The following is a 24654-nucleotide window of genomic DNA, read 5'->3' as shown; positions in this document are numbered from 1 at the left end:
GCAGCTACCTATGAGATTTTAAAACTAGATGGCGCCCAAATTATCATGAATTTTTTTGAAGACTTTACAAACAAGAAGATGAGATAATTTAAAGTAGTATTTTATTTTGATCTTGTTTGCTAGCGTATAGCAAATTGCAAAGAGAATGTATTCTCAAATCTTCTCCTGGCTGGCTTGAGATATACCAAATTTTTCTTTAGTGATTTTCTAGTTGAGAAGTAAAGGGCCAAAATGCACACTGCCTTCCCAGATACAGGAGTTAATTCAGGTGCATGTGCTGTTGGTCCATTTAGTGTCCACTTTCAAGTTAACAACCATACAGTCTTCTCATCACAGCATAAATTCAGTATATGGACCGACTTCAATCATCCATCGTGGCCTCTTTTGTTTTGCTGCCAATCTGAATCATGTGGAGAACTGTCACTATGGTTAAGAGATTCTTGAGCAATCTGAGGAACCCACGCTCAATTTCTGTCTCCCTGATCCCTGTGGGAGCATGTCACACTTGCCAAAATCCAGGTGTGTTAAGAGCCAAGATTTACTGCCCCACGCCCAACTGTCCCTAGCATGTGCTGGGACACTGCTGGAAATTTACCAGTTATGGCAGCACAGGCTAATGGTAAAATTTTAAATGGGATGCAAGAACAGAGATCTGAGGGTGCTTATTGCACAATCTTTACAGGTGGCAGGGCAGGTTAATAAAGCATATGAACAAGAACTGTTCCATGGCCACCGCCTCATCTAAATGTTGCCCCTTGGCAACATTAACTGTAGACATAGGCAGTGATAAGACCAGGTCTCCCTTTCCACCAACTCCCTTGAAACCTCCTTCATTGTCCCTTTGGACAAGCAGTCTGGCAAATTCCAGATTGGGATGAACTACAATTCCACCAGCTGAACATTGGAAGGACTGTCGTCATAATTTTGGCCCCTGTCACAAACTCTTCCGATGCTACTGATTCTTCCCCAGTCCCTGTTTCAGGTTGAATCAGACACTTGGCAATCTTGGCACCCTGTTTGATGACAACCTGAGTTTTCAAACCCCATCTGGGACCCCAGAGCTAATGGAGTGGAAAGGGAAGTCATTGCAGTATGTTAGGATAGGAAAGAGTGGGGCTGAGGACAGCCTCAATGAGCTGCACTATGAAGGAAGGGGATGGGGCGTGCAGATGGGGGTGTTGGAGAAGGTTGGTGTGTTTGGCTGTGCCAAAAGCTGCAGTGAAAATATACCATGCTAACAATCGCAGAGAATATCCTTTGTGCAGTTGGTTAGGACTGTTTTGGTGCTTTAACAAAGTGGAAACAGGATTGGAGGGAGTGGAAAAAGTTGCAGGAAAGAGGGACATGGATTTGCAAGTTAACAATACATTCAAAGACTTTTGAGAGGAAAGGGAGCTTGAAAATCATGTGATGGTTTACAAAGATGGGTTGATGGTGTGCTTTTTTTTTGGAGTCCCAGTGATACTATAATATCATGAAGCTCCACTGGCTTTTAAATGCGGACTCAAAATCCATTGTATTTTAGTTTATTGAACAATTAATAAGTTAAGAGTCCTTTAATCTTGAATGATTCTAAGAAATCAATTCTTCATCAACTGCACAGAGTTTAATGCTCCTTTTTGATATTAACTTTAAATTGCTAATTTGAATTTTGTTTTTCTACCTGCAAAATGGCTGTTTACAAGGGGCTTATCAGTATGAGCATTACCTCACTCGTAGAAAGCTAATTTATGTATGTTTGCTGAACAGTTTGAACATAAAACCATGTTTCTGATTGAGTACTTATAATTAACTGGAAGCCAATTATCTGCATGCAGCACTGACTATTTGATCAACATCCTCTGACTGGCTACCTGAAGATTTGTAATGATTGAAGAGAGATAATTAGACATGTCTCATCGATAACATTTTTTTTCTAGGCAGAGAATGACTGCCCTCCTAGTTTTGAACATCAGTTCACTTAATATGTTAAAGCATTGAAAAACCTGCTGCTTATACTCCTTTTCCCTCCCCACCCACCATGCATGTTTCTGCATGTACTACCTGTTTTGATATTATGCTCAGTAATGTCTTGTATCATTAACATTGAGAAGAGAAATTAGCACAAGCAAAACTAGAAAATTTTGTTTTTAAAATATGTTTCATACCAGCTAGTGAGCAGAAGTTTAAAGCATCAGTTCATCATGAACTTGTTGTGGTCCTTGCACATGCCACAAAGCATTTTTACCCTTGTCGAAAGAGGCTTGTATTCTTTAAAAATGAGCTTTTGAAAATACTGCGTTTTCATCAAAACAGAACTGTTATTGCACATCATGCCCATGCTACAATGCAGTTGTACGTTTTTTGGACAGTTTACTTTAGTCCTTTGGAGTTTACAGTAATTTATTTTGAGCAATATATTCATTATGTATTTATGCTTTGTTAGGTTTTATGCGATAGCATGATGCTGTGGAGGGGTAGGGTTTATGATTTCAGACAAGGTCCCAATTTCTTAAGTGACTGGGATAGGTGGTGAAAGATGCTTTTTTGCAATTTTCCTCCCGTTCTTTTGGGGTAGAAATATATTTCAGGGAAGATCAATCAGCCCAATCTTCTAGGTTCCAAATTGCCAGTTTACAATAGCATTGACATTGCAAGGTACTGGTCAGTTCTTTGGCTGGTGTGTAAAAGAGGGACAATTAAAAATAAATAGTTTGCAAGGACCTAGGCTATATTTTATTGTCTACTTTTGTGGGAAAAAATTAAGTTCAGTTTTAAAAAAAACGCTTAGAATAAGTGGCTCTTTCTGTGTAGTCGACCCATCAATCCAAGCTTGTGCTTAAAGCTATGTTAAGTACAAATTGTAGTTCTGTATACTTGAAGAGGATTAATTATAGCTCTCATCTTTTTAGAGTAAAGCCCTTTTAAATCAGCCATGTGCCTCCTGGACTGATTACTGAATTGAGGTCTGTTGTACTTTCAACCTGAGTCTCTAAGCATGGCTTGCATGTGGAAATAAATAATATTTTGATACCAAAACATGTTTGATTCTGTTTTCAAAATAAAATGATGAGCAGCAGCTTGATACAATAACCTCCCAGTCAAGGCAGGATTGAAATCAGGCTTCGAGCCTTTGAACCTATTTCTCAAAGTGCAGTTTTTAAAAGTTTCCTTTAATGGTGCAACTACCATTTGGTTACTTTAGATCACAGTATCTGGCTGTTAAAACAAATGATAATACAAGAGTGTGAACAAAATGGAAAGGTAAAAAAACTAAAAAAAATACTGAGCAAAGAAAGACCTGAAAATGAGGAACTGAGTTATTTCTAGACCAGTTTGCACTCTACGCCATTTTCTATGCAGTACTGATCAGTAGTCAAAATTGGTTAAGTTTGTTGCTCATAAAAGTTTGCTCTATAATCTATTAGTCACTTTTTAAAGCCATTGTTTCTGTTCTATTAATGCCATGTTTTAATGATTATTTGTCCTTTTCATTTGTGAACAGGTGAATTGATTTCATATGGCTACCTCCAGGAAACATAGAGACTCGATTCAACAGCAGACCAGCACAATAGGTAGAGCACTGAAACTCTGAGCAACAAGCATTCTTTTCCTGTACTCCTTTCTTAAAATTCTTTTGCCACCCAGTGCTGTAAAATGTTCATATTGTGTCCATTTAAATTGTATTTGCAATTCAAAATACTTTCTCCATAGAATTTTGTAGCACAGAATTAGCCATTCAGCCCAACAGATATGATCCCATGTTTATGCTCCACATGTGCCTCATCCCATCTTGCTTAATCTCACTCTCTTAAAATATCTTTCTATTCCTTTCTTCCCCCATGTACTTATCCAGCTTCCATTAACTGCATCTATGCCAGTCACTTTAACCAGTCTGTGACAGAGAGTTCCTCATTCTGAGCAATGAAATTTTTTCTAAATTTCTTATTGATTTATTGGTGACTCTTATACTTCTGAACCTTAATTTCCACAAGTGGAAATATCTAGTCTAGGTCTACCCCATCGCACCTCTTCATAATTTTAAAGACCTCTTGAGTCACACCTCAATCTTCTCTTTTCTAGAGAAAAGAGATCCAGTCTGTTAAGTCTTCCCTGATAAGTTGTATTACTTATTTTCCACAATTTGTAGAGCACTTCACATATCAACGTGACTAGAATTCACAAAAATGATTTGCAGCAGCCCTAAAACTGCTGCAAATCATTGGGGAAGTTCTGGCAGTCAACATGCACTGGAGATACAGTTATATAAACTGTTCAGTTCAGCAGAATACCATTCTGAAATTATATATGAAGGGACTGCTTATTTGCTAAACTCAAAAGTATGTATGGATTTAAAAATGTTAACTGATAGAATGCTAGAGTGAAAGTACTGATGCTCGACTGGGTAAAATAAGTATTGCACAACATGATGGTATGTTGCCCCAAGTGAATGCCAATGCAGAAAAGCGCACACTTTCCAATTGAATTTTGTTATATTTGGATGGCCCTGACTGGAATTGGCTTTTCAAAAGATTCCAGTTCCATAACATGTACAGGCAAATGCAATTTGCACGGGCTTGCTAAGGAAAAACATTGTTTTGAGGGCTTTTGCACTCCCAGCTTTATAAATAGTGTAATTATGAAATTATCATGGAAGTTATAAAGACGTTCAGATGCCTAAACCTATGGTGTTAGAAATGGTGGTGCTAATCCTTCCACTGAGTTGACTAGCTTCTTCCACACAGTCTGGGGTGGAGACCTGCTGTGAACACATTTGCAATGTAAACAATACTGTTTAGTTGGTAACCATGTGCAGAGGTTGAAGTTGCTTGGCTTGAGTTGAAATAATGCATTTGTTAAGGTGCTACAGTAATATAATGAGACAGAAGTAGGATCTCTAATGGAACAAAAATGGTAAATGTATTTAACAATCCCAAGTGGTATAGGATTTGTAAAGAAAGGAAAAATGTTAATGTTTCAGGCATAGCTGGTCACTAGAACTGGATGATATTACAGATAAACAGCTCAAAAGGAACAGTGAAGGAAAGGCTGGCCAACCCGGGGTGCAGGCCACCCTGCCAATGATCCATCATTTGGATCCCAATGACGAGCACCAACTTGCTCCCTTCCTCTCACCCTGGCACCTTGCCCCACAAGCACAGTAAATACAACAGCTGGTTTGTTAACCTCCTGCAGCACTGTCCAAGACCTCAAACATCAATACATGAGACAGTAATTTGCTTTTACTCTTCCCCCTCCCCCTGCAACCAACCCAGTATACCCTGTTTTTTCCCCTTTATTCATACATGGGATGTGGGCTTCGCTGGCTGGGCCAGCATTTATTGCCCATCCCTAGTTGCCCTTGAGAAGGTGGTGGCAAGCTGCCTTCTTGAGCTGCTGCAGTCCATGTGGTGTCGGTACACCCCCAGTGCTGTTAGGAAGGGAGTTCCAGGATTTTGACCCAGTGACAATGAAGGAATGGCGATATATTTCCAAGTCAGGATGGTGAGTGGCTTGGAGGGGAACTTCCAGGTGGTGTTCCCATCTATCTGCTGCCCTTGACCTTCTAGATGATAGCGGTCGTGGGTTTGGAAGGTGCTATCGAAGGAGCCTTCGTGAATTCCTGCAGTGCATCCTGTAGATGGTGTGCACTGCTAGTACTGTGCGTTGGTGGTGGAGAGAGTGAATGTTTGTGGATGTGGTGTCAATCAAGTGGGCTGCTTTGCCTTGAATGGTGTCAAGCTCCTTTAGTGTTGTAGCTGCATTCATCCAGGCAAGTGGAGAGCACTCCCATCACACCCCTGACCTGTGCCTTGTAGGTGGTGTACAGGCTTTGGGGAGTCAGGAGGTGAGTTACTTGTTGCACTATTCCTAACCTCTAACCTGCTCTTGTAGCTACAGTATTTATATGGCTAGTCCAGTCCAGTTCAGTTTCTGGTCAATGATAACTCCCAGGATGTTGATAGTGGGAGATTCAGTCACCATTGAACATCAAGGGGCGATGGTTGGATTCTCTTTTGTTGGAGATGGTCATTGCCTGACACTTATGTGGCGTGAATGTTACTTGCCACTTGTCAGCCCAAACCTGGATATTGTCTAGGTCTTGCTGCATTTTGACGTGGACTGCTTCAGTATCTGAGGAGTTGTGAATAGTGCTGAACATTGTGTAATCATCAGCGAACATCCCCACTTCTGACCTTATGTTGGAAGGAAGGTCATTGAAGCAGCTGAAGGTGGTTAGACTGAAGACGTTATCCTGAGGAACTCATGCAGTGATGTCCTGGAGCTGAGATGACTGACCTCCAACAACCACAACCATCTTCCTTTGTGTCAGGTTTGACTCTAACCAGCAGAGAGTTTTCCTCCTGATTCCCATTGACTCCAGTTTTGCTAGGGCTCCTTGATGCCACACTTGGTCAAATGCAGCCTTGATGTCAAGGGCAGTCATTCTCGCTTCGCCTTGGGAGTTCATCTCTTTTGTCCATGTTTCAGCTGAGGCTGTAGTGAGGTCAGGAGCTGCATGGCCCTGGCGGAACCCAAACTGGGTGTCAGTGAGCAGGTTATTGCTAAGCATGCGCCACTTGATAGCACTGTTGATGACTCCTTCCATTACTTTACTGATGATGGAAAGTAGACTCATGGGGCGGTAATTGGCCAGGCTGGATTCGTCCTGCTTTTTATGTATAGGACATACCTGGGCAATTTTCCGCATAGCTGGGTAGATGCCAGTGTTATAGCTGTACTGGAATAGCTTGGCTAGAGGCATGGCAAGTTCTGGATCACGTCTTCAGTACTATTGCCAGAATATTGTCAGGCCCCATAGCCTTTGTGGTATTCAGTGCCTTCAGCGGTTTCTTGATATCACGTGGAGTGCATTGAATTGGCTGAAGACTGGCATCTGTGATGCTGAGGTCCCCTGGAGGAGGCTGAGATGGATCATTCACTTGGCACTTCTGGCTGAAGATTGGAGCAAATGCTTCAGCCTTATCTTTTGCATTGGTGTGCTGGGTGACTACATCATTGAGGATGGGGATATTTGTGGAGCCGCCTCCTCCTCCAGTGAGTTGTTTAATTGTCCACCACCATTCACGACTGGATGTGGCAGGACTGCAGAGCTTAGACTTGATCCATTGGTTGTTGGTTTGCTTAGCCCCTGTCTATCACTTGCTGCTTATGCTTTTTGGTACGCAAGTAGCCCTGTGTTATAGCTTCACCAGGTTCACACCTCATTTTAAAGAATGCCTGTTGCTGCTCCTGGCATGCCCTCCTGCACTCTTCATGAACCAACGTTGAACTCCTGGCTCGATGGTAAAGGTAGAGTGGGAGATATGCCGAGCCATGAGGCTATAGTTTGTGTTCGAGTACAATTCTGCTGCTGCTGATGGTCCACAGCGCCTCAAGGATGCCCAGTCTTGAGTTGCTAGATCTGTTCGAAATCTATCCCATTTAGCACGGTGGTAGCACCACACAACATAATGGAAGGTATCCTCAATGTGAAGGCAGGGCTTCGTCTCCACAACAACTGTGTGCAGTGATTACTCCTACCGACACTGTCATGGACAGATGCATCTGCGGCAGGCAGGTTGGTGAGGATGAGGTCAAATATGTTTTTCCCTCTTGTTGGCTCCCTCACCACCTGCTGACCCAGTCTAGTAGCTATGTCATTTAGGACTTGGCCAGCCCAGTCAGTAGTGGTGCTGTTGAGCCACTCTTGGTGATGGACATTGAAGTCCCCGACCCAGAGCACGTTCTGCACCCTTGCCACCCTCCAAGTGATTCAACATGGGGGAGGCAATGACATAGTGGTATTGTCGCTAGACTAGTAGTCCAGGCACCCAGGGGCTCTGGGGACCCAGGTTCGAATCCTGCCACTGCAGATGGTGGAATTTGAATTCAATAAAAATCTGGAATTAAAAGTCTAATGATGACCATAAATCCATTGTTGTAAAAACCCATCTGGTTCACTAATGTCTTTTAGGGAAGGAAAACTGCCAACCTTACCTGGCCTGGCCTACATGTGACTCCAGACCCACAGCAATGTGGTTGACTCTTAATTGCCTTCTGAACTAGGGCAGCAAGGGATGGGTAATGATAAATGCTGGCCTGGCCAGTGACTCGCACGTCCCATGAACGAATAATAAAAAAAAAAAGCACTGATTTATCAGCTTAGGGAGGGCAGTACGTGGTAATCAGCAGGAGGTTTCCATTTCCATGTTTAACCTGATGCCATGAGACTTCATGGGGTCTAGAGTCAACGTTGAGGACTCCCAAGGGAACTCCCTCCTGACTGTATACTACTGTGCCACCACCTCTGCTGGGTCTGTCCTGCTGGTGGGACAGGTGATGGTGGTGTCTAGGACATTATCTGTAAGATATGAGTCGTCCTCATGGAATACGTCAGGCTGTAGTTTGACTAGTCTGTGAGACAGCTCTCCCAATTTTGTCACTAGAACCTCAATGTTAGCAAGGAAGACTTTGCAGAGTCTACAGCGCTGAGATTGCCATTGTCATTTCCGATGCCTAGGTCGATGCTGGATGGTCGTCTGGTTTCATTCCTTTTTTTTTCTTGTGACGTTGTAGTGGTTTGATACAACTGAGTGGCCATTTCAGAGGGCATTTAAGAGTCAATCACATTGCTGTGGGCCTGGAGTCACATGTAGGCCAGACCAGGTAAGGGTGACAGATTTCCTTCCCTAAAGGACATTAGTGAACCAGGAATTGACATGGTTTCATAGTCATCATTAGACTTTTAATGCCAGATTTTTATTGAATTCAAATGCTACCATCTGCTGTGGTCAGATTCAAACCAGGGTCTCAGTATTGTTGCTGGACTAGTAATCCAGCTACCCCATTGCCTCCCTTATGATGAGGTCTCCTTTACATTGTGATGATAAAACTTTGGATTAGGCGATTGCTTTACATCTGCCCACAAGTTCAACCCCTGAACTACTGTCACTTGCTACTTTAATTTTCTATCTCTTACCCATTTTAATCGCGTTGTCCTTTTCAGTCATTTGGCCTTGTCATGGACTTTGGCTTACAGGCCTTAAATGCTGGTCCATTTTTTTTAAAAATGGTGCTGAGAATGAAGACTGTCCATCTGCATCTTCCTGTTCTGATGAAGAAAGATGCTTGAAATGCCAATGTTTTTAATTTCTTTACAGGTGTGGCTTCACTTGCAGGTGTTCCCAGCAATTTCTGTCTTTGTTTCAGTTTTACAGCATTTGAAACTCTTTATGTTAGGGTCTCTGTTGTCATGTGTAAGTTGAGTTGGTTTTAACTGAGCACTTTGCTTTTGGAGCAGTGTTATTCCCACTGTCCCGCTGAGCAGATTCAACCATTTCAGGCACAAGAAGCACTTTCCCCTTGATTTTCCTACCTATTCTCTTCCATCTCTTAAAGATTCTAATTTGGTGAGGTGTATATTCCTGGGTGCCAGCTGGCCTTAAGCACCCTTCCCAAATTCCTCATTTTTGAATTGGGCAATTTGACTGTAAAGAGAATTGCAGCAGAGCCCAATCCAGTCCTGGATAGCAATTTGGGGGAGGGACCAAGGTGTGTATGTGAGGAGATGCACAACAGCTTGCAAACAGCCTGCACAATACCTTCCAAGTTGTTCTGCTGAAGGTAATATGTGGCGGTGCAAAAAATAAAGTACCACACGTTGAAATGATCAGATCTCACACAAACTAACAGGGTTATCATTGGCAGGGTCCCTGGCAGGCTTCACCCTCCTTCTTCCCCAAGTTAGTGCTTCAAAAGGAATAGCAAGAAATTTGCTGACTGTGGAAGCTTCCTGAGTCTATTTTCCCTCTGCTGTTTTCTTGGCATTGCTCACATCTGATCGTTCGCAATCGTTAACAAATTATCGCAAGCATTTTTTTTAGTTTTTAAAGAATATTCAAAGTTGATCATAATTTGCCCTAGGGACAAGAAAATGCTATAGTTTATTTTCCTTCTTGGCAACCTGCTATTGTAACAGTGAAATAGTGTAAATTGGCAATGGTCGGAGTCCTACCTTGCCTTTCGGAAAATCTCTGCTAACATGAACATTAACTGTTTGATAGAAGCATTAACGAGCTAGAATGTACTGCTGAATGGGTTTGAGATCAGGCTCAGGCAGGCATCATGGAATCTTTCCTTCAGAAAATGCCATCCCTCCCAAAAATTGCTTTCAAAATTCATTATAAATGGGAAGCATGTTTTGAATTTTTGGCTTAAATGTGCACATTTTGTTGAAAATAAAATTCTGCATCTAGATAAATGATTTCATTTCAAGTCAATATATCTGGAATATTTTAAAATCGATAATTTGCATGTTCCCTTTGCCTAACAATCTTAGTAAATCTCAACTACACTAGTCAGGGAGTCCAAAGCTAACGATCATAAATATGTCACTAATAAATCCAAAGAGAGAATTGCATTTGTACAGTGCCTTTCATGACTGCTGGGCGCCCCAAAATGATTTACAGCCAATGAAATACTCCTTGAAGCATAGTCGCTGTTGTTGGAAATGACACAGGCAATTTGCACACAAGAAGTTCCCACAAACAGCAATGTAAAAATGACTAGTGTTTTTTGTGATGTTGATTGAGGGATAAATATTGGTTAGAACTGGAAATAACTCCCCTGCTCTTTTTTTTGAAATGCCACCATCGGATCTTTTACATCCATCATCGCTTTAATGTCTTAGCTGAATGGCAGCACCTCCGACAGCGCAGTATTCCCTCAGTACTGCATGGAATATTAGCCTTGAGTTTTTTTCTTGTGCTCAGGTTCTGGAGTGGGACTTCAGCCCACCAGCTCTAACTCAGAGGCAAGAATGCTGCCAACTGAGTTACAGCTGACACACGTGAAATCCAATAGGGAATTCTGAAGAAATTCCTTTAACCTAGAAAGTGGATAAAAATGTGGAACTCACTACCATATGAAGTAGTTGAGGTAAATAGGATTGATACATTTAACAGGAACCTAGATAAATGTACAAGACAAAATAAAATAGATTTTGATAGGGTGAGATGGACTAAGGTGCAAGGAGGTTCATGTAAAAAAAAAACGCCAGCATAAAAGCCCGATAGCTTGTTTTTTGTACTATAAATTCTATGCAAAAGTAATACTTGGTATTGTGGCAAAGAATTAAAATGTGTTCCACAAAGTCATCTACAGTCCCTGTGACTTGTGCTTGGTACATTGTTTCTGCTATCAAAACTGAAACCAACTCATGTTGACAACTGGCAGTCAAACTGCCACTGGTGGTTAGTGATTTACAGCTAAGTTAAGTGTGTACACCTGGCACTTTTAACTATGTTCCCTGCTAGGTTTTGAGGTACTGTTTTTGGTGAGCACTTCTATAAACTGGAAGTAGAATTATTGCATTTGCACAAATTACACCTGTAGTAAAATTATTTATTATTTAGTGCTTAACACAGCAGATGTGTGCCAGATAGACCAAATCCACAAGGGAAACTTGGCCGCGCTATCACAATGGTTTTGCAATTTATATTTATTACGACAAGATGTGTGCACTGAATTCAGAAGTAATGAGTCCACCAAGACCTTTAGAGATCTTATAAGTTAAATTAGAATATTTATTAACAAAATAAAAGATTAAGCACATACATAAGACTACAATTACTCGCAACTATAACAACTCCTAAAATTTCTAATTAACCTGACTCCCAGTTACACACCCCCTTTAAGGCAACAGTCCAAAATAGATTTTAGATTTGAAACAAAGCCAGCAAGTTAACACTGTACCCTCTTGACAGTAGAATTCTAAATGGCTTCCCCAACTTCAGTTGCTTTACATAGTAGACTTATGCACAAATGGCTGGAGGCTTCTTGAGGGCTGTTTCACACACTCCTGTTAGATCTTATATGGCCCTCTCCTCACAGCCTTTCATTCTCCTTTTATATATGTTTCTCTCTCTTTAATATGTAACTTCTGTTATTCCATATGTCTTTGAAACTGCATCTTCCTCATAATATAAAAAAAACTTTAATGTTGCCACTGTTGTTAGTAAGCTTTGGGAAAAATAAACACGCTCCTTAGTCTTGCTTATCTGGCTAGTTGTAACAGACTAACATCCCTTTGATATCCACACAATCCCTTCATTTATCTTTTTTTAAAACATGCAATTACTTTCACACCTTACATGCTAATCCAGCACCCATGTTTACTCATTAGCATTTCAAGCACATTTCTACACCTAGCTTCTTTTGATGATTTCAGGCTTGCAGTCTGCTTCACTCCAAATGTAATTAACTCACACAGACCCAAGTATAATCCTACCCATAAACCTACTTCACAATAAACCAGAAAAATATTATGAAAATTATTATACTTTTGCCACACTAGCATGTATATGGCCATGGACTTGTCAGCTCATTGCTCAATGCATTGCTAATTTTGCAATGGACTCTGGGGGTTGGGAGCGGTGTTTATTTCCTTCCTTTTTCCTCCATTTTCCTCACTCTTATAGGTTGTCACATATTCCAAGTAATTAGATTTCAGTGTCTATTTCTCCCAGTGCAATAAAGTTTTTTTTTGTGTGGATGTGTATTTTTCCCCAGCATCTCATTTTATGTTTCCCAGTTCTGTGGCATTGGTACTTAAGGAAAATGATGAGGGGCAGGAAGCAAGGTGAGATGGTGTTCAAAACCTGGCGTTGGGACCAAGTGAAGGACACGAAGCCCTGCGTGCTAAACAGTTAAGATTTGTCTAAAGTGCAAGCTTTAGTGGGAAGTTTGACTAGTACTTGGGGGCGCACCATACTGAGCAGTGCTTGGATACATGGTTGGATGCAGTGGATTCTGATTTGGGCAGACACTGAGCAAATCTCTCTTTCTGTGAATGGAATCTCAAGATAGACTTGTGGCGCACTCTGCAGAATACCACAGACAACGGAGGATGGCTGGGAGTTGGGTTTGTTCTTGTTCACCTTGCTCCATAATCCCAATAAGAGAGTAAAGAACGTTGTTGACGGTGACGAAGGAGAAAAATATTTTTGTTCAAAGCTTGTGATTTTCTTGCTATTTAGGGTAACCTGGAAGTGGTTAATTTTAGTGTGTTTTAGTTAAGAGATTTTTATCTTGGATTTTTATTGTGGAAGGGAGAAGCTTATATTCAACATCCAGGATCTGAACTTGAGTAAAATATAACTTGGACATTGTTCACAGTGCACATTTTAAAGTCCATTTTTGACCCACTTGTAAAACCTTGTGCCAGAAGCTTAACAGGATGCAGACAAACTTGGCAAGCTGATTTAAGGCAGAAACCTACATCTGGATCAAGTTAAGGGGCAATTTATTGCCTTGCCATCAAAGTCAATCATTTTAAAATGACCATATATAAGAAGTGAACTGGGCTTGATCATCTGGAGCAAATCAAAATGAAATAATTCAAAAATTAAGACTGAGGAAGAAGTACACAAGTGAAAGTGAAATGGGAGAGTACTCAGTCTGTAATTAAATCAAATCCATTCTTTGTAAACTTTTTAAAATTAAGGCAAGATGACTCCATGGGGTTAGAGAGAACGAAGTTTTAGTTGCTTTTTTAAAAAAAAGTTAATCGTGCAAGTGCCAAAATTGTCCATCATATGGGAAGGGGAGAAAGCTAAATATGCAGCCAAGAGACTGACGTTCCTCCAAATGCTATCTGAAACTGTGTGAATCGTCCTCCATTTGAAGAAACCCAATACAGAGCACACTGTTTCTAGTGACCAGAGACCAACTGTTTATTTCAAATGGGTTGCCTTAGACTGTTTGTTGTAAATAATTGCTGATACTGCTTATTGATGATAACTACAGATATCATAATTAAATGGGAGATATAGGTACAGCATCAGTATGAACCCAAGCACTGATAGCAGTGTCAAATTCTGCTCCTTGAATCAACTTTGATACAAAAATGAATCCACCTACAGAGGGATTGGGGGGAGCATGGAGAATGTAGTGTTATACATGTTATGGCACAGCGGATGGTAAATACTGAGCTGCTGAAATCCCAGAGTGAAACTTGAAACAGCTGCCACAACTGTTTGCAATTTGTACTTTATTTCAAGTTGTGTGCCTTGAATTCAGTAGTAATGAACCCACCATGACTTAGAGGTTTTTTACAAAACTAAATTAAACCTTTATTAATAGAAGAAAAAATTTTAAGCACATACATAGGTCTACACATTACTACTATAATGACTCCTAAATCCCCTAACTAATCTAGCTCCCAGTTACACCTCCATTAAGGCAACAGTAAAACAACATAGATTTTAACAGACCCAGGCAAAGCATACAATACCCTAGGCAGTGATATTCACGGTGAGTTTCTTTGCTTCGGTTCCTGTAGCCAGCAGCTCGATGCATAGAAGCTGAAGGCTTTTCACATTTGTTAGATCTTAGAATTCCTTTTCCTTACACATGACCTCCCCTCTTATACAAGTTTCTCCCTTTTTAATGTAAATTCCATTGTCCCAATATGTCTTTGCATCTTTACTTTTTCCATAATATAAATCTTCCATGGTACTCATGTTATCAGCAATCTTTGGGAAAAATAAACACACTGTTTGGCTTAGCCTCTTTTGGCTTGGTGTAATACCATACCATGTCTTTGAAATTCATGACTCTGGTTTATCTAAAAATGCAAATGTTCTCACACCTCACATGCTAAAACTTCGGCCATGTTTACATATTTAGCATTTCAAACCTAGCTTCTCTTTTGATAAATCTCAAGCTCCAGCCTAGTTGTCTGCAATTCATTTATAACCTATCACAGAGAAACTAATCCAAACCCCACTATTAACCTACCTTTACAGTAAATCACAATAATATTATGAAAATTATTACATTTTCATGACATATGCATTTGTGGTGGTGTGCTATGTAAAGGGTGGTTGGCAGCTGAAGGCACTGCCATCAATACTGCAAGAATTTAACATTCAGGGCTGTTCAGAGGCCTGAGGCTGGAAGATGTTAGATATGGGTGGAACAAGGCTGCAAAAAGATTTTAAAATTCCTATCCTTGTTTTAAAATTGCGGCACTGCTGGCCAGTGTAGGTCAAGTCAGCATGGGTAAAGGGTGAGTGGAACTTGGTGTGAGTTAGGACACAGGCAGCTGGGTTTTGGATGAGCTCAAGTGTATGGAGGTCAGAAGATGCTGGCCAGGTGAGCATTGGAATAGTCAATTCCAGAGGTAATAAAAGCACAGATGAGGTTTCAACAGCGGATGAGCTGAGGCAGGGGTCGAGTCGGGCAATATTATGGAGGTGGAAGCCTGCGATCTTGGTGGTGAAGTGGATACGTGGTTGGAAGCTCACCTCTGGGCCAAATACAACACCAAGATTGTGAATGGTTTGGTTCAGCCTCAGTGACCAGGAACAGCAATGTAGTTAGTGGCAAGGAAATAGACTTTGTGGTGAGGAGCAAGGATAATGGCTCCTGTCTTCCCAATATTTAGTTGGAGGAAATTTTTGCTTATCTGGACCTGGATATCGGACAAGCAGTGTGACAAATTAGAGGTGGAGATGTCAAGCGAGATGGTGGCAAGGCCAAGCTGTGTATCATTATTGCATATGTGGAATTGTCCAATCAGGAAGTGCTATGACAGATGGGTCCAAACAAAAGAGGTTCAAAAAAAACCTAGGCCAGCATTTATTGCCATCCCCAATAGCCCTTGTTTAGAGGGCATTTAAGAGCCAACCATATTGCTGTGGGTCTGGAGTCACATGTAGGCCAGACCAGGTAAGGATGGCAGATTTCCTTCCTTAAAGGACATTAGTGAACCAGATGGGTTTTTACAACAATTGACAATGGTTTAATGGTCATCATCAGGCTTTTAATTCCAGATTTTTACTGAATTCAAATTTCACCGTTTGCCATAGCAGGATTCGAACCTGGATCCCCAGAGCATTACCCTGGGTCTCTGGAGTACAGGTCCAGTGACAATACCACTGCCACCCGCCTCCCCTAGTACAATTAATGCAATGAAATGTTCCAAGGTGCTTCATAGGAGCATTTATAAAACCAAGTATGACACTGAGCCATACGAAGGGATATTAGGTCAAATTATCTAAAGCTTTAAGGAGTCGCTTAAGAGGAAAGCAAGATAGAAAGGTGTATGGAGGGAATTGCAGAAATTGGCTAGGCGTTGGAACACACAGCCACTGATGGTGCAGCAGTTCTCATTGCGCATGCACAAGGGGCCAGAATTGGAGGAGCATAGATATCCTGGAGGGCTGTGGAGTGGAGGAGATTAGGGATAGAGTTGATGCTGTGGAGGGATTTGAAAATTGAGGATGCGAATTCCCTCCAACCTAGAACTTTTGTAATTAACAACAGGTTAGACCAACTTAAGGTGACTTTTTTTGTCCCTCTACCCCCATCCAAGGCATCCACGATGTCCAGGAGGGATCACTGGACAGAGGTTAGCAGTAGTAATTCAAATCTGAAGGGCATTTTTTTGTTTTGTTTGCCCTACGCAACAGTGCTGACCCATCAAAATCAACTAACTTAACATGGGGTCTAAAAAGAGAACTTTTCTGGTGTCACTCCATGTTGCATTTACTCAGTGGGCCACTAGAGGATTCTGGCTATAGTATTGGGGAAAATATTAGTGACTTTACCTTTTCTCATTGTGTGATATTTTTGTTAATTTTAGTTTTGTTTGGTAAATGGAAATTTGGAAATTTCTGGAGTTTGCATTGTTTGCTGCTGATCTGGAGACTAAATGCACAAAATTCCCTAAACTGTGAACAGTAATGTCAGCATTGTAGGTTCTATGTTTCTGCAGACTGGCAAGGAAGTTTGTTGGATTTGAAGTGTTATGGACATGAGAGGTTTAATTTAAACAGCGCTCTCACCACCTGCCTGTAAACAAGTGTGTTTGATTTTTGATTTTCCCACTTAATATGTGGTGCTGTGTTTTCCCAACCCCTCAGTTTTAGTGTGATCCAATTTCTCTATTAATAACAGAGATAAAAACAAAAAACTGCGGATGCAGGAAATCCAAAGCAAAAACAGAAATACCTGGAAAAACTCAGCAGGTCTGGCAGCATCCGCGGAGAAGAACAAAGTTGACGTTTCGAGTCCTCCAGGGTCATGAGGACTCGAAACGTCAACTTTGTTCTTCTCCGCCGATGCTGCCAGACCTGCTGAGTTTTTCCAGGTATTTCTGTTTTTGTTCTCTATTAATAATCCCACAGCAAACTCTACCGGGTAAACTAACAGGATTAATTTATTTTAGACACATTCTAAATGTGCCCCCGGTGCATTCATATAAGAGGGATAAAAGAGGGAAATAAGAATTATTGTTTCAGATAAATCCAGAGTCCAGAATCAAAAGTCCAATGGTGTATTTCTTCAGAGGTTAGCAAGCTGAGGCTGAGGCTGAGTAATCTACTTTTCCAGTAGAGATGACTTCCACAATGGGAGAGGCACGAAGAGATGAATTAGTCTTGTAGGCACTGGTACAGTAAGTTCCAGTAGAAAACAGTGTAAGTGGGAGGCAGGTATTCAAAAACCTGGACAGAGCCCATTTTCTGCTGCTGCCTGCTAGACGGAAAATGGAGGCTGCCTTTTTCAGCTCCACAAGGCAATATTACCAGTTCTAGCAGCTTGTTGGACAAAGGATGTACATTCCTGGTTTGGATTCTTGAGATGGTTAATGTTTCAACTTTTAATAAGTTCAACAGAGGTTTCTGGGTTCTTTTGTCCTCACAGATGGTTTGTCTCTGTTGGCCAGGGGCCAGGCCTTAGAAATGTAAAGGGCCTTTGTACAGTTCCTGGGGGTTTGATCTCTGCAGTCATGGGCATTAGTGTCTCTAAATTCCTTTTCTTAGAGTCACAGCCAGTCATGGTTTCAGTCAGTTCAAAGCCTTTGTCCAGTTTTTATATTTAAAATAATTTTATAGATTAGCCAGGATGATATTTCATAAAAATATAGTGAGGTCTTAGCCCCCTGACAGAAGCTATCATCTCTAACTCTGGGCAAGCAATTTGCAATTTACTGCCCATCCCTAAATGCACATGTAATCCACTGGTTTGCCTTGATCTTTGTACCATGCTGAATTAGTTGGTCTGAGCCTGTCTTTGATCTGGAATAGATTGTGGTAAAATCAGCCAAATGCCCTGCCTTTGCTATCGAATCCCTTCACTTTGGACGTGTGCATCATGTGTACCTCTTGTGTTAAACTTGTCAGGCTGCAGTGTTCTTCCAGTGTACCCTAGTGACCAAAGTAAAAATACCTTCATGCATTTTATAAAATCACTGCAACTTGGTTGCTTGAGGTTGTATATTGCTGTATGGGCTTTGTGGTCCAGTTGAATGGAACAGAATCCTTGATAACTTGCATTCTATTCTAACCCTGTTTGTTTAAGTCCATTTATAAGTTATCCATCGTTATTTTAACACAGGCTGCTTTAGGGTATCCTCTTTATTGAATGGCTAAATTAAAATTGTACACATGCAAAAAAAATGTTTTTCTTTGGGATGTGGTGAGGCTGGCTAGGCCAGCATTTACTGCCCATCCCTAAATGCACATGTAATCCACTGGTTTGCCTTGATCTTTGTACCATGCTGAATTAGTTGGTCTGAGCCTGTCTTTGATCTGGAATAGATTGTGGTAAAATCAGCCAAATGCCCTACCTTTGCTATTGAGTGACCTTGCCAGGAAGTGCACATTAAATGTTCGGTGAGGATAGAATCTAGCTTGACAATGATGCTCTTCATGTTTAATAGCCCAGACTTGCACTCCATAAATGGTTACTTGCTTGAAGTCTGAGATTGATACCAGTTTAGATGCTAAGTAAGCTTCCCCTGTGATCTGTCTCAGCAGGGTGCCTTAAACCCAAACTCAGAACTTCCTTCTGTGAAACTGTTTCCACTTGGCACTTTAACTGTCATTGCCTTTGAGGTGACAACTGGTGCTGTGGGCCTGTTTGTTAGGGATTGTATTGAGATGGCACAGAATTTTGTGGGATAAGATTAGCCTTCTTGAAGAAACTTAGAATCTGCAAAGCAAATCCATGTTGCCTCATTTCTGTTCATGTGCTTTTAAGTGGAGTGAGTTGTATAAACAATTATAGTTAGTGTAAACCATGTTTGCAGTAGGAATGTTTTGTAAGTGAATAGCAAAGTAGACAAGTTCAGCAATCCAGCTGCCCCAATGGGAGCTATGCTTGGAGAACATGGATAGGAGAATCGGCACTATTCCTCAAAATCTGGCTGAATATTGAGATTAATTTGTTAAGTACACACTATAGTGTGTTAATCCAGAAGTTGCATTGGAGCAATTAATACTACTTCTGAGGGTTCACTATTTCAAACACCTGTGGCTCAGTTCATAGCACCCTTGCCTTTGAATCAGAGGGTTGTGGGTTCATGTCCCACTCCTGGAAACCAAGAACTGTGATTGTACTCAAAAGAGTTGCAATCTGTAACTGTTGATAACTCGAAAGAATTTTTTCAAACACCAAGTAAGGAGCTAGTGAAAATTTGGCCTAATTGCCCACTAATTATTAACTAATTCTTAAATTGTATGTCTGTGTCTTTAGGTGTAAGGGGTTGCCTCTCAATTCATGAGTACTTTAAAATGTTGTGGGCTGCCTCATTAAAAGTTTAAAATGGCTTGGGTTCAAAAAGTAAAATGTATGACTTTTTAGCATGATGCATCAGACTTTCTAAATATCATTTTTTTAGTGATTAATCAAATTTAAAAAAAGTTTACATTTTTAATTCTGTAAAATTGTCTACTGAAAATGATTTTTTTTCCCTCATTTTAAAAAAAACTGCATTCGGCCTTTTTCGGTTTTTGTGGTGCAGTGACTGTAAGCCACGCTCACAACTCTCTACTGTTGTTGCCTGCACTGCTGAGCCTCTGTGCAACCCATGCCAGGTGGGAATCCTCTCTCAAGGCAGCCAAAATTCTTGCCACCAGGGTCACAGTAGGTTTGTGTGGAACTATTGCATTTACCCGAAGTTCCAAGCCTTTCTATCTCCGTCCATTATATTTACAAACTTAATTCACTGTCATTACCGACATTGCATGCAGTTTGATCAGCAATGCAATCTACCAGAGTTAGTGGAATCAAAATGCAATCATGATAAGGCAGGTATGTGATATTTTAAAATAAATCCTTTTTGTTTTTCACAGATTCTGATGTACAGAGAGGAAGCTATTGTGAAACTGAGTGGCAAACTCCAATACTTTCGGAAAAGTTTCAACGCAGGACGGAAAGGCGACCCAGTACAGCTGACAGTGGGGACACAGCTTTGGGAACATCTTGTTCTGATAGCACAGACGGTGAGTTAAATAAAAATATGCTGTGGTGTGGTGGCAAAGTGCAACCTGCAAAAAGTGCTTTGAGGTATTGGGCTGCATTGCAAATGTCGTCTTCAAATAATAGCCTGAGGCAGAGCACAGAACTGAACCACGAAGGTCTTGGGATCATTTCTAGTCAGCATCTAGTTGGTTGATCTTGATTATACTAGTGACCCCTGAATAAGTCAGGGAAGAAAATCAGCCAGGGTATATAATGTCAGTAAGCATACAAATACTGAGTGAGGACTAGATTGGTCTCAGCTATGCTGCCCCTCTTTAATAAAATAGTTTACTAACATTCACTATTTAGGCTAACTGCAATATCACTTGTGTAAGCCATCAGCAGGCAGCTAGATGGAGGTAATGCCTTGAGGAGAGAAGGGAGAAAATTAACAAAAAAAACTTGCATGTGGTGCAGATATCTTTTGGCACATTGTTTGAAACTTGATAAAGCTTGGGACATTGAGTAAATGGTTATGTCACTTGGCTCAGTTGGTAGGCCTGTTGCGTCTGAGCTGCAGGTTTGTGACTTCAGCCCCATTTCAGTACATAACTTAGGCTGACAGTTGAGTGCAGTTCTGAGTGCTGTCTTTCAGGTAGACATTAAGTTGGGCTGCTGTCTGTCTATTCAGGTGGATGGTTGGTCGGGTAACGGAGAATTCCTGGTGTTGTGACCAGCATTGTTCTCTCAACCAACACCACCAATAAGACAAATTCATTTCATTGCTTTTGGAACCTTGATGATGCAAATTGGCAATGGCAAGCAGTTACCAAACTTTACAAAGGAAATTTATATCAAGTGCTTTAAGATGTATTTTGAAGATGAAGCACTGTATAAACACCCATTTTTCTTTCATAATCTGGAAATAGAGATGAGAAAATACAATGCACGTGACTTTTTCCCCTTCTTGTAGGCAGTGTCTTTGTTGTTGGTGGAGCATCACAGCTGAACCTGATCCACAGCCCCCTTAACTCGGGCAATGAATTATGCCATCCCCGATGATCTGATTTGGCATGCTCGAATAGTGACTAGTTCCTGGAGACCTCCCCTCCCTCAGTGATTGGCTCCTGGAGATCCTTGCCCATGAATATTGGTTTAGTCTTTGCCAATATTGGTGAGGGAGGATCTTCAGGAGCTGTCACTATTGGGTATGGAAAGATGAGCTGCTGAAAGCTTGGAATTGTACAGGGAATGGCTGATTAAGGCACAGTGTCCACTGTAATCAGTCTGTGGTAAAATTATGTAATACTGTCAAGCTCCTTGCATCTAACTGAAACAGTAAATCAGACTCAAACCTGTATGCATTACTGGTGTATAATATGGCCTATTCTCAAAATACTTTAATGACTATGGGGTGGGTTGTGTAGCAGGCTTCTGTAAAGTAAATTGCTTGAAGACACCATTGCCTGTAATTGGTAGAGACAGCAGTGGTGAGTTGGCACAACATTCACTAATGTGCTCTAAGAAATGGTTACTTGGCTCTGGGAGCCAGTGTGTGTTCTCTCTTGGCTGTGACTACTGAGATATTTCATGACAAAGTCATACCTTCAATGTCAAAATACTATAGGCATTTAGAAATGTAAATGTTCTAGCAAGTGTCACATACCTCATTTCAACTATTGTATGGCATCCCAGCTATAGACAATAACATTTTTATAATTGCACAATTTTTTTAATATAATGTTGGGGCTCAATTTACCAGCTTAGTCTTATCATTTTTCCATCTGGTACACTCTTGCCAATATTACTGGCAGGGGCTTTGTTGACAGGGAGGTTCCAATTTGGGCTGAAGCAGCCTGGGCTCTGAACCACTTTAATATACATTAGTAGGTCTTGAGAGTGAGTATCCTCTCTGCCTTCTCAGTTACTGAATGATCAATGATGCAAGGGGACCTAAATAGGGAAAAATGTATTTGAAGAAACGAAACTTAGTGCGCAGAAATGTACTGTGTTCATTCTGACTGGCATTCTGAGCTGATCTGTAATATCTGACTCTTGAACTTTTTGTGATACATTTGTCCAGTAAATTGAAAAGCAGTCGCAGTGCTAATTACGTATATGGACTTAATGCAGTACGCTTGTTTTGGTTGAACCATGTTCTTACCAGTGCTGGTTATACAATGTGGCCTTGTTTGTACTTTATCCTATGCTGGACAGGTGTGTTAGGATGGTTAGTGCTGTTCCTACTGACTAAATTTCGAAGCTATTTTAATAACAACATTTGCTTTTTTTAAAAATTGTACTGAAGCTCCCAAAACCTTAGGAATCAAAAAAATCTGCAATTGCTGAATACTTGGAACAAAATTCTAAGGTGCAAGATATAAACAGCACTGTTGTGATAATGGGCCTGAAACATTAAAATCTCACTTGCTCTCTTTGCTGAAAGACTTACTGTACATTTTCATTGTTAAATTTGGCTTTGAATGAGTTTGGAAATTGTGTACGTTTTTGTATGTTTGTGAAAGTCATAGTTTCACCCCAGGAATGTTTTGTTCCAAAATCCCATCTGTAAGTCTGATTGAGTTAGTGAGTGGGTCCATGTACGAGCTCTGCATTTCCAATCGTGAAACTTGAGAAGTGGTGCTAATTATACCAGCAATCCTTTTTGCCAATGTTCTCACTGACTAAATGGAACGAGATGTACTCATTTCTCCTCCCACCCCCCCAATCAGCCACTCGACTTGATAGTAGCCAATATAGCTAGCTTCACTTATATACTGTTGATTAGCAATATGTGAGCAAAGCTTGTGTTTGAGGTGAAAGTTGAGGCATTTAGTTGTTTCAGAGTATTTTGAAAAGTTGGTTTTACACATATGGATTTTATTGTAGACTAGGTGTTTCATTCTGAAGATTTATGAAGGTAACTTTTTATCCGGTGAGATTCTAAATAGGGTATCAACATTTCAGACCAGGTTTGTTTCTATCTTTCATGAGCCTCAACTCATTTTAAAATGAATTGCATGCGTGAAGCTTAGCCTCCGATAAATAATTGAATCCGTTTTGTAGCTATCTGAAACTCTTGTCGATGATAGTGTCTAAAAATAGTTTGTTTTTTCCATGGCCGTTGTTGGAAAAAATATTTGACCGTTTAATATCTATAGCTGCTTGAGACTAATGTTACCACCAGTGGCTGCATAAGGGTAATAATTGAAGGCTTGCTCATGTTTGTTATGGTACGATACCTAATTTCATATCTCTGGTAGATCAGTTTGTTGATGGAGTAAAGCCTGTCAGAGATGGGCCAATAATTACTAATGTTGCAGCTTTTCTAAAGTGTTAAACTGATATTATTAATTGGGTGTAAAATATTATATAGCTTTGAAATGACCGGTACAGCCTTGGTAATCTGGTTGAATGTGCAGCCTCATTTTCTTGTTTCTTTTGTGTAGAGCAATCTCGGATGCCTGAAAAACAAATTTACTTTGGGCATTGCCTTGACCAATCAGAGTCAAGCTACCTGGTTTAAAATTTCTAACAATACTTGGCAGTTAACTGTCAGTCGCCCTAAGTGGTGCATTCTTCATGGCAATACCACTTGACAACCAATCAGCACTCTCTTCATATACAGTATAAATTGTTGCCTTCCCCTTATATTGGAATTCTTGCGAGTGTCCTGATGAGTGGAAGACAAAAAGCTTAGACATGTCTCTCTCTTTTTCAGCAATACTCAAATTTACTTCATTCTGCAATTCACTAGTTGGAACCTACATGCTTTAACCTAATGTAGTTTCTCATGTTTAACCCCAGCTTTGTACCAATGCAACAATTATTGTGTAAGTGGAACTTAAATTAGGACTGAACCTGCTAATGGGGCGAGACTTCCTGGAGTTGGAGAATTTGGATCACCTAATAGTGGTGTTGTGGCAGGAGCACCCAGATATCATTTATCTCTCACTCTTTGACAGATTTTTGATTGTGGGATTAGCTAGATGGCTAGAGTATGGTATAGAATTATGCCAACAGCACCATTTCAATCTCCACACCAGATGTGGCAGCTCATGCTTGATGTGGAGTGCTACCCCTCAAGGCAAATAACCAATTATCTCTCTGTAATGGAGAGAGATGCCTATGGCCCTTTATGGACTATGGGTTAACAACCATTTGACCGACATTAAAAAGTGCACACTAATTGCTTTTGCTGCATTGAGACAAAATTCACATGAATGACTTTATACTCTTGAATTTTAATGTCAGTGTAAAGATAATTTTGTGTAATGTAAACGCAGAGCTAGGATGCAGCCTGTTTCTAAAGTGCGATCTTTGTGTGCATTGTTGCCATGTGCTTTTGAGGTGTGCCTCAGTTTTTCTTTCCAATGCTAAAAAAACTGTTCCACAGTGTGTTTTTGAGGGTTTGTAAAATGA

The 24654-nt window shown here is 40.7% G+C and overlaps 1 protein-coding gene across 3 annotated transcripts in view; it reads left to right on the top strand.

Annotated features, from left to right (window-relative positions):
• cep85 (centrosomal protein 85) overlaps window positions 1-24654 on the top strand; it is a 60117-nt gene that overhangs the window by 5351 nt on the left and 30112 nt on the right. For all 3 annotated transcript variants that reach the window (XM_078567210.1, XM_078567211.1, XM_078567212.1), the window contains 2 exons: window positions 3485-3554; window positions 20124-20273. In XM_078567210.1, coding sequence (XP_078423336.1) covers window positions 3500-3554; window positions 20124-20273 — 205 coding nt within the window. In that variant the 5' untranslated portion in view covers window positions 3485-3499. The remainder of the gene's footprint in view (window positions 1-3484; window positions 3555-20123; window positions 20274-24654) is intronic.

Source organism: Cetorhinus maximus, chromosome 21 (assembly GCF_964194155.1).
Source record: "Cetorhinus maximus chromosome 21, sCetMax3.hap1.1, whole genome shotgun sequence".
NCBI classification, from domain to species: Eukaryota; Metazoa; Chordata; class Chondrichthyes; order Lamniformes; family Cetorhinidae; genus Cetorhinus; species Cetorhinus maximus.
This window is presented reverse-complemented; position numbering and strand designations above follow the sequence as displayed.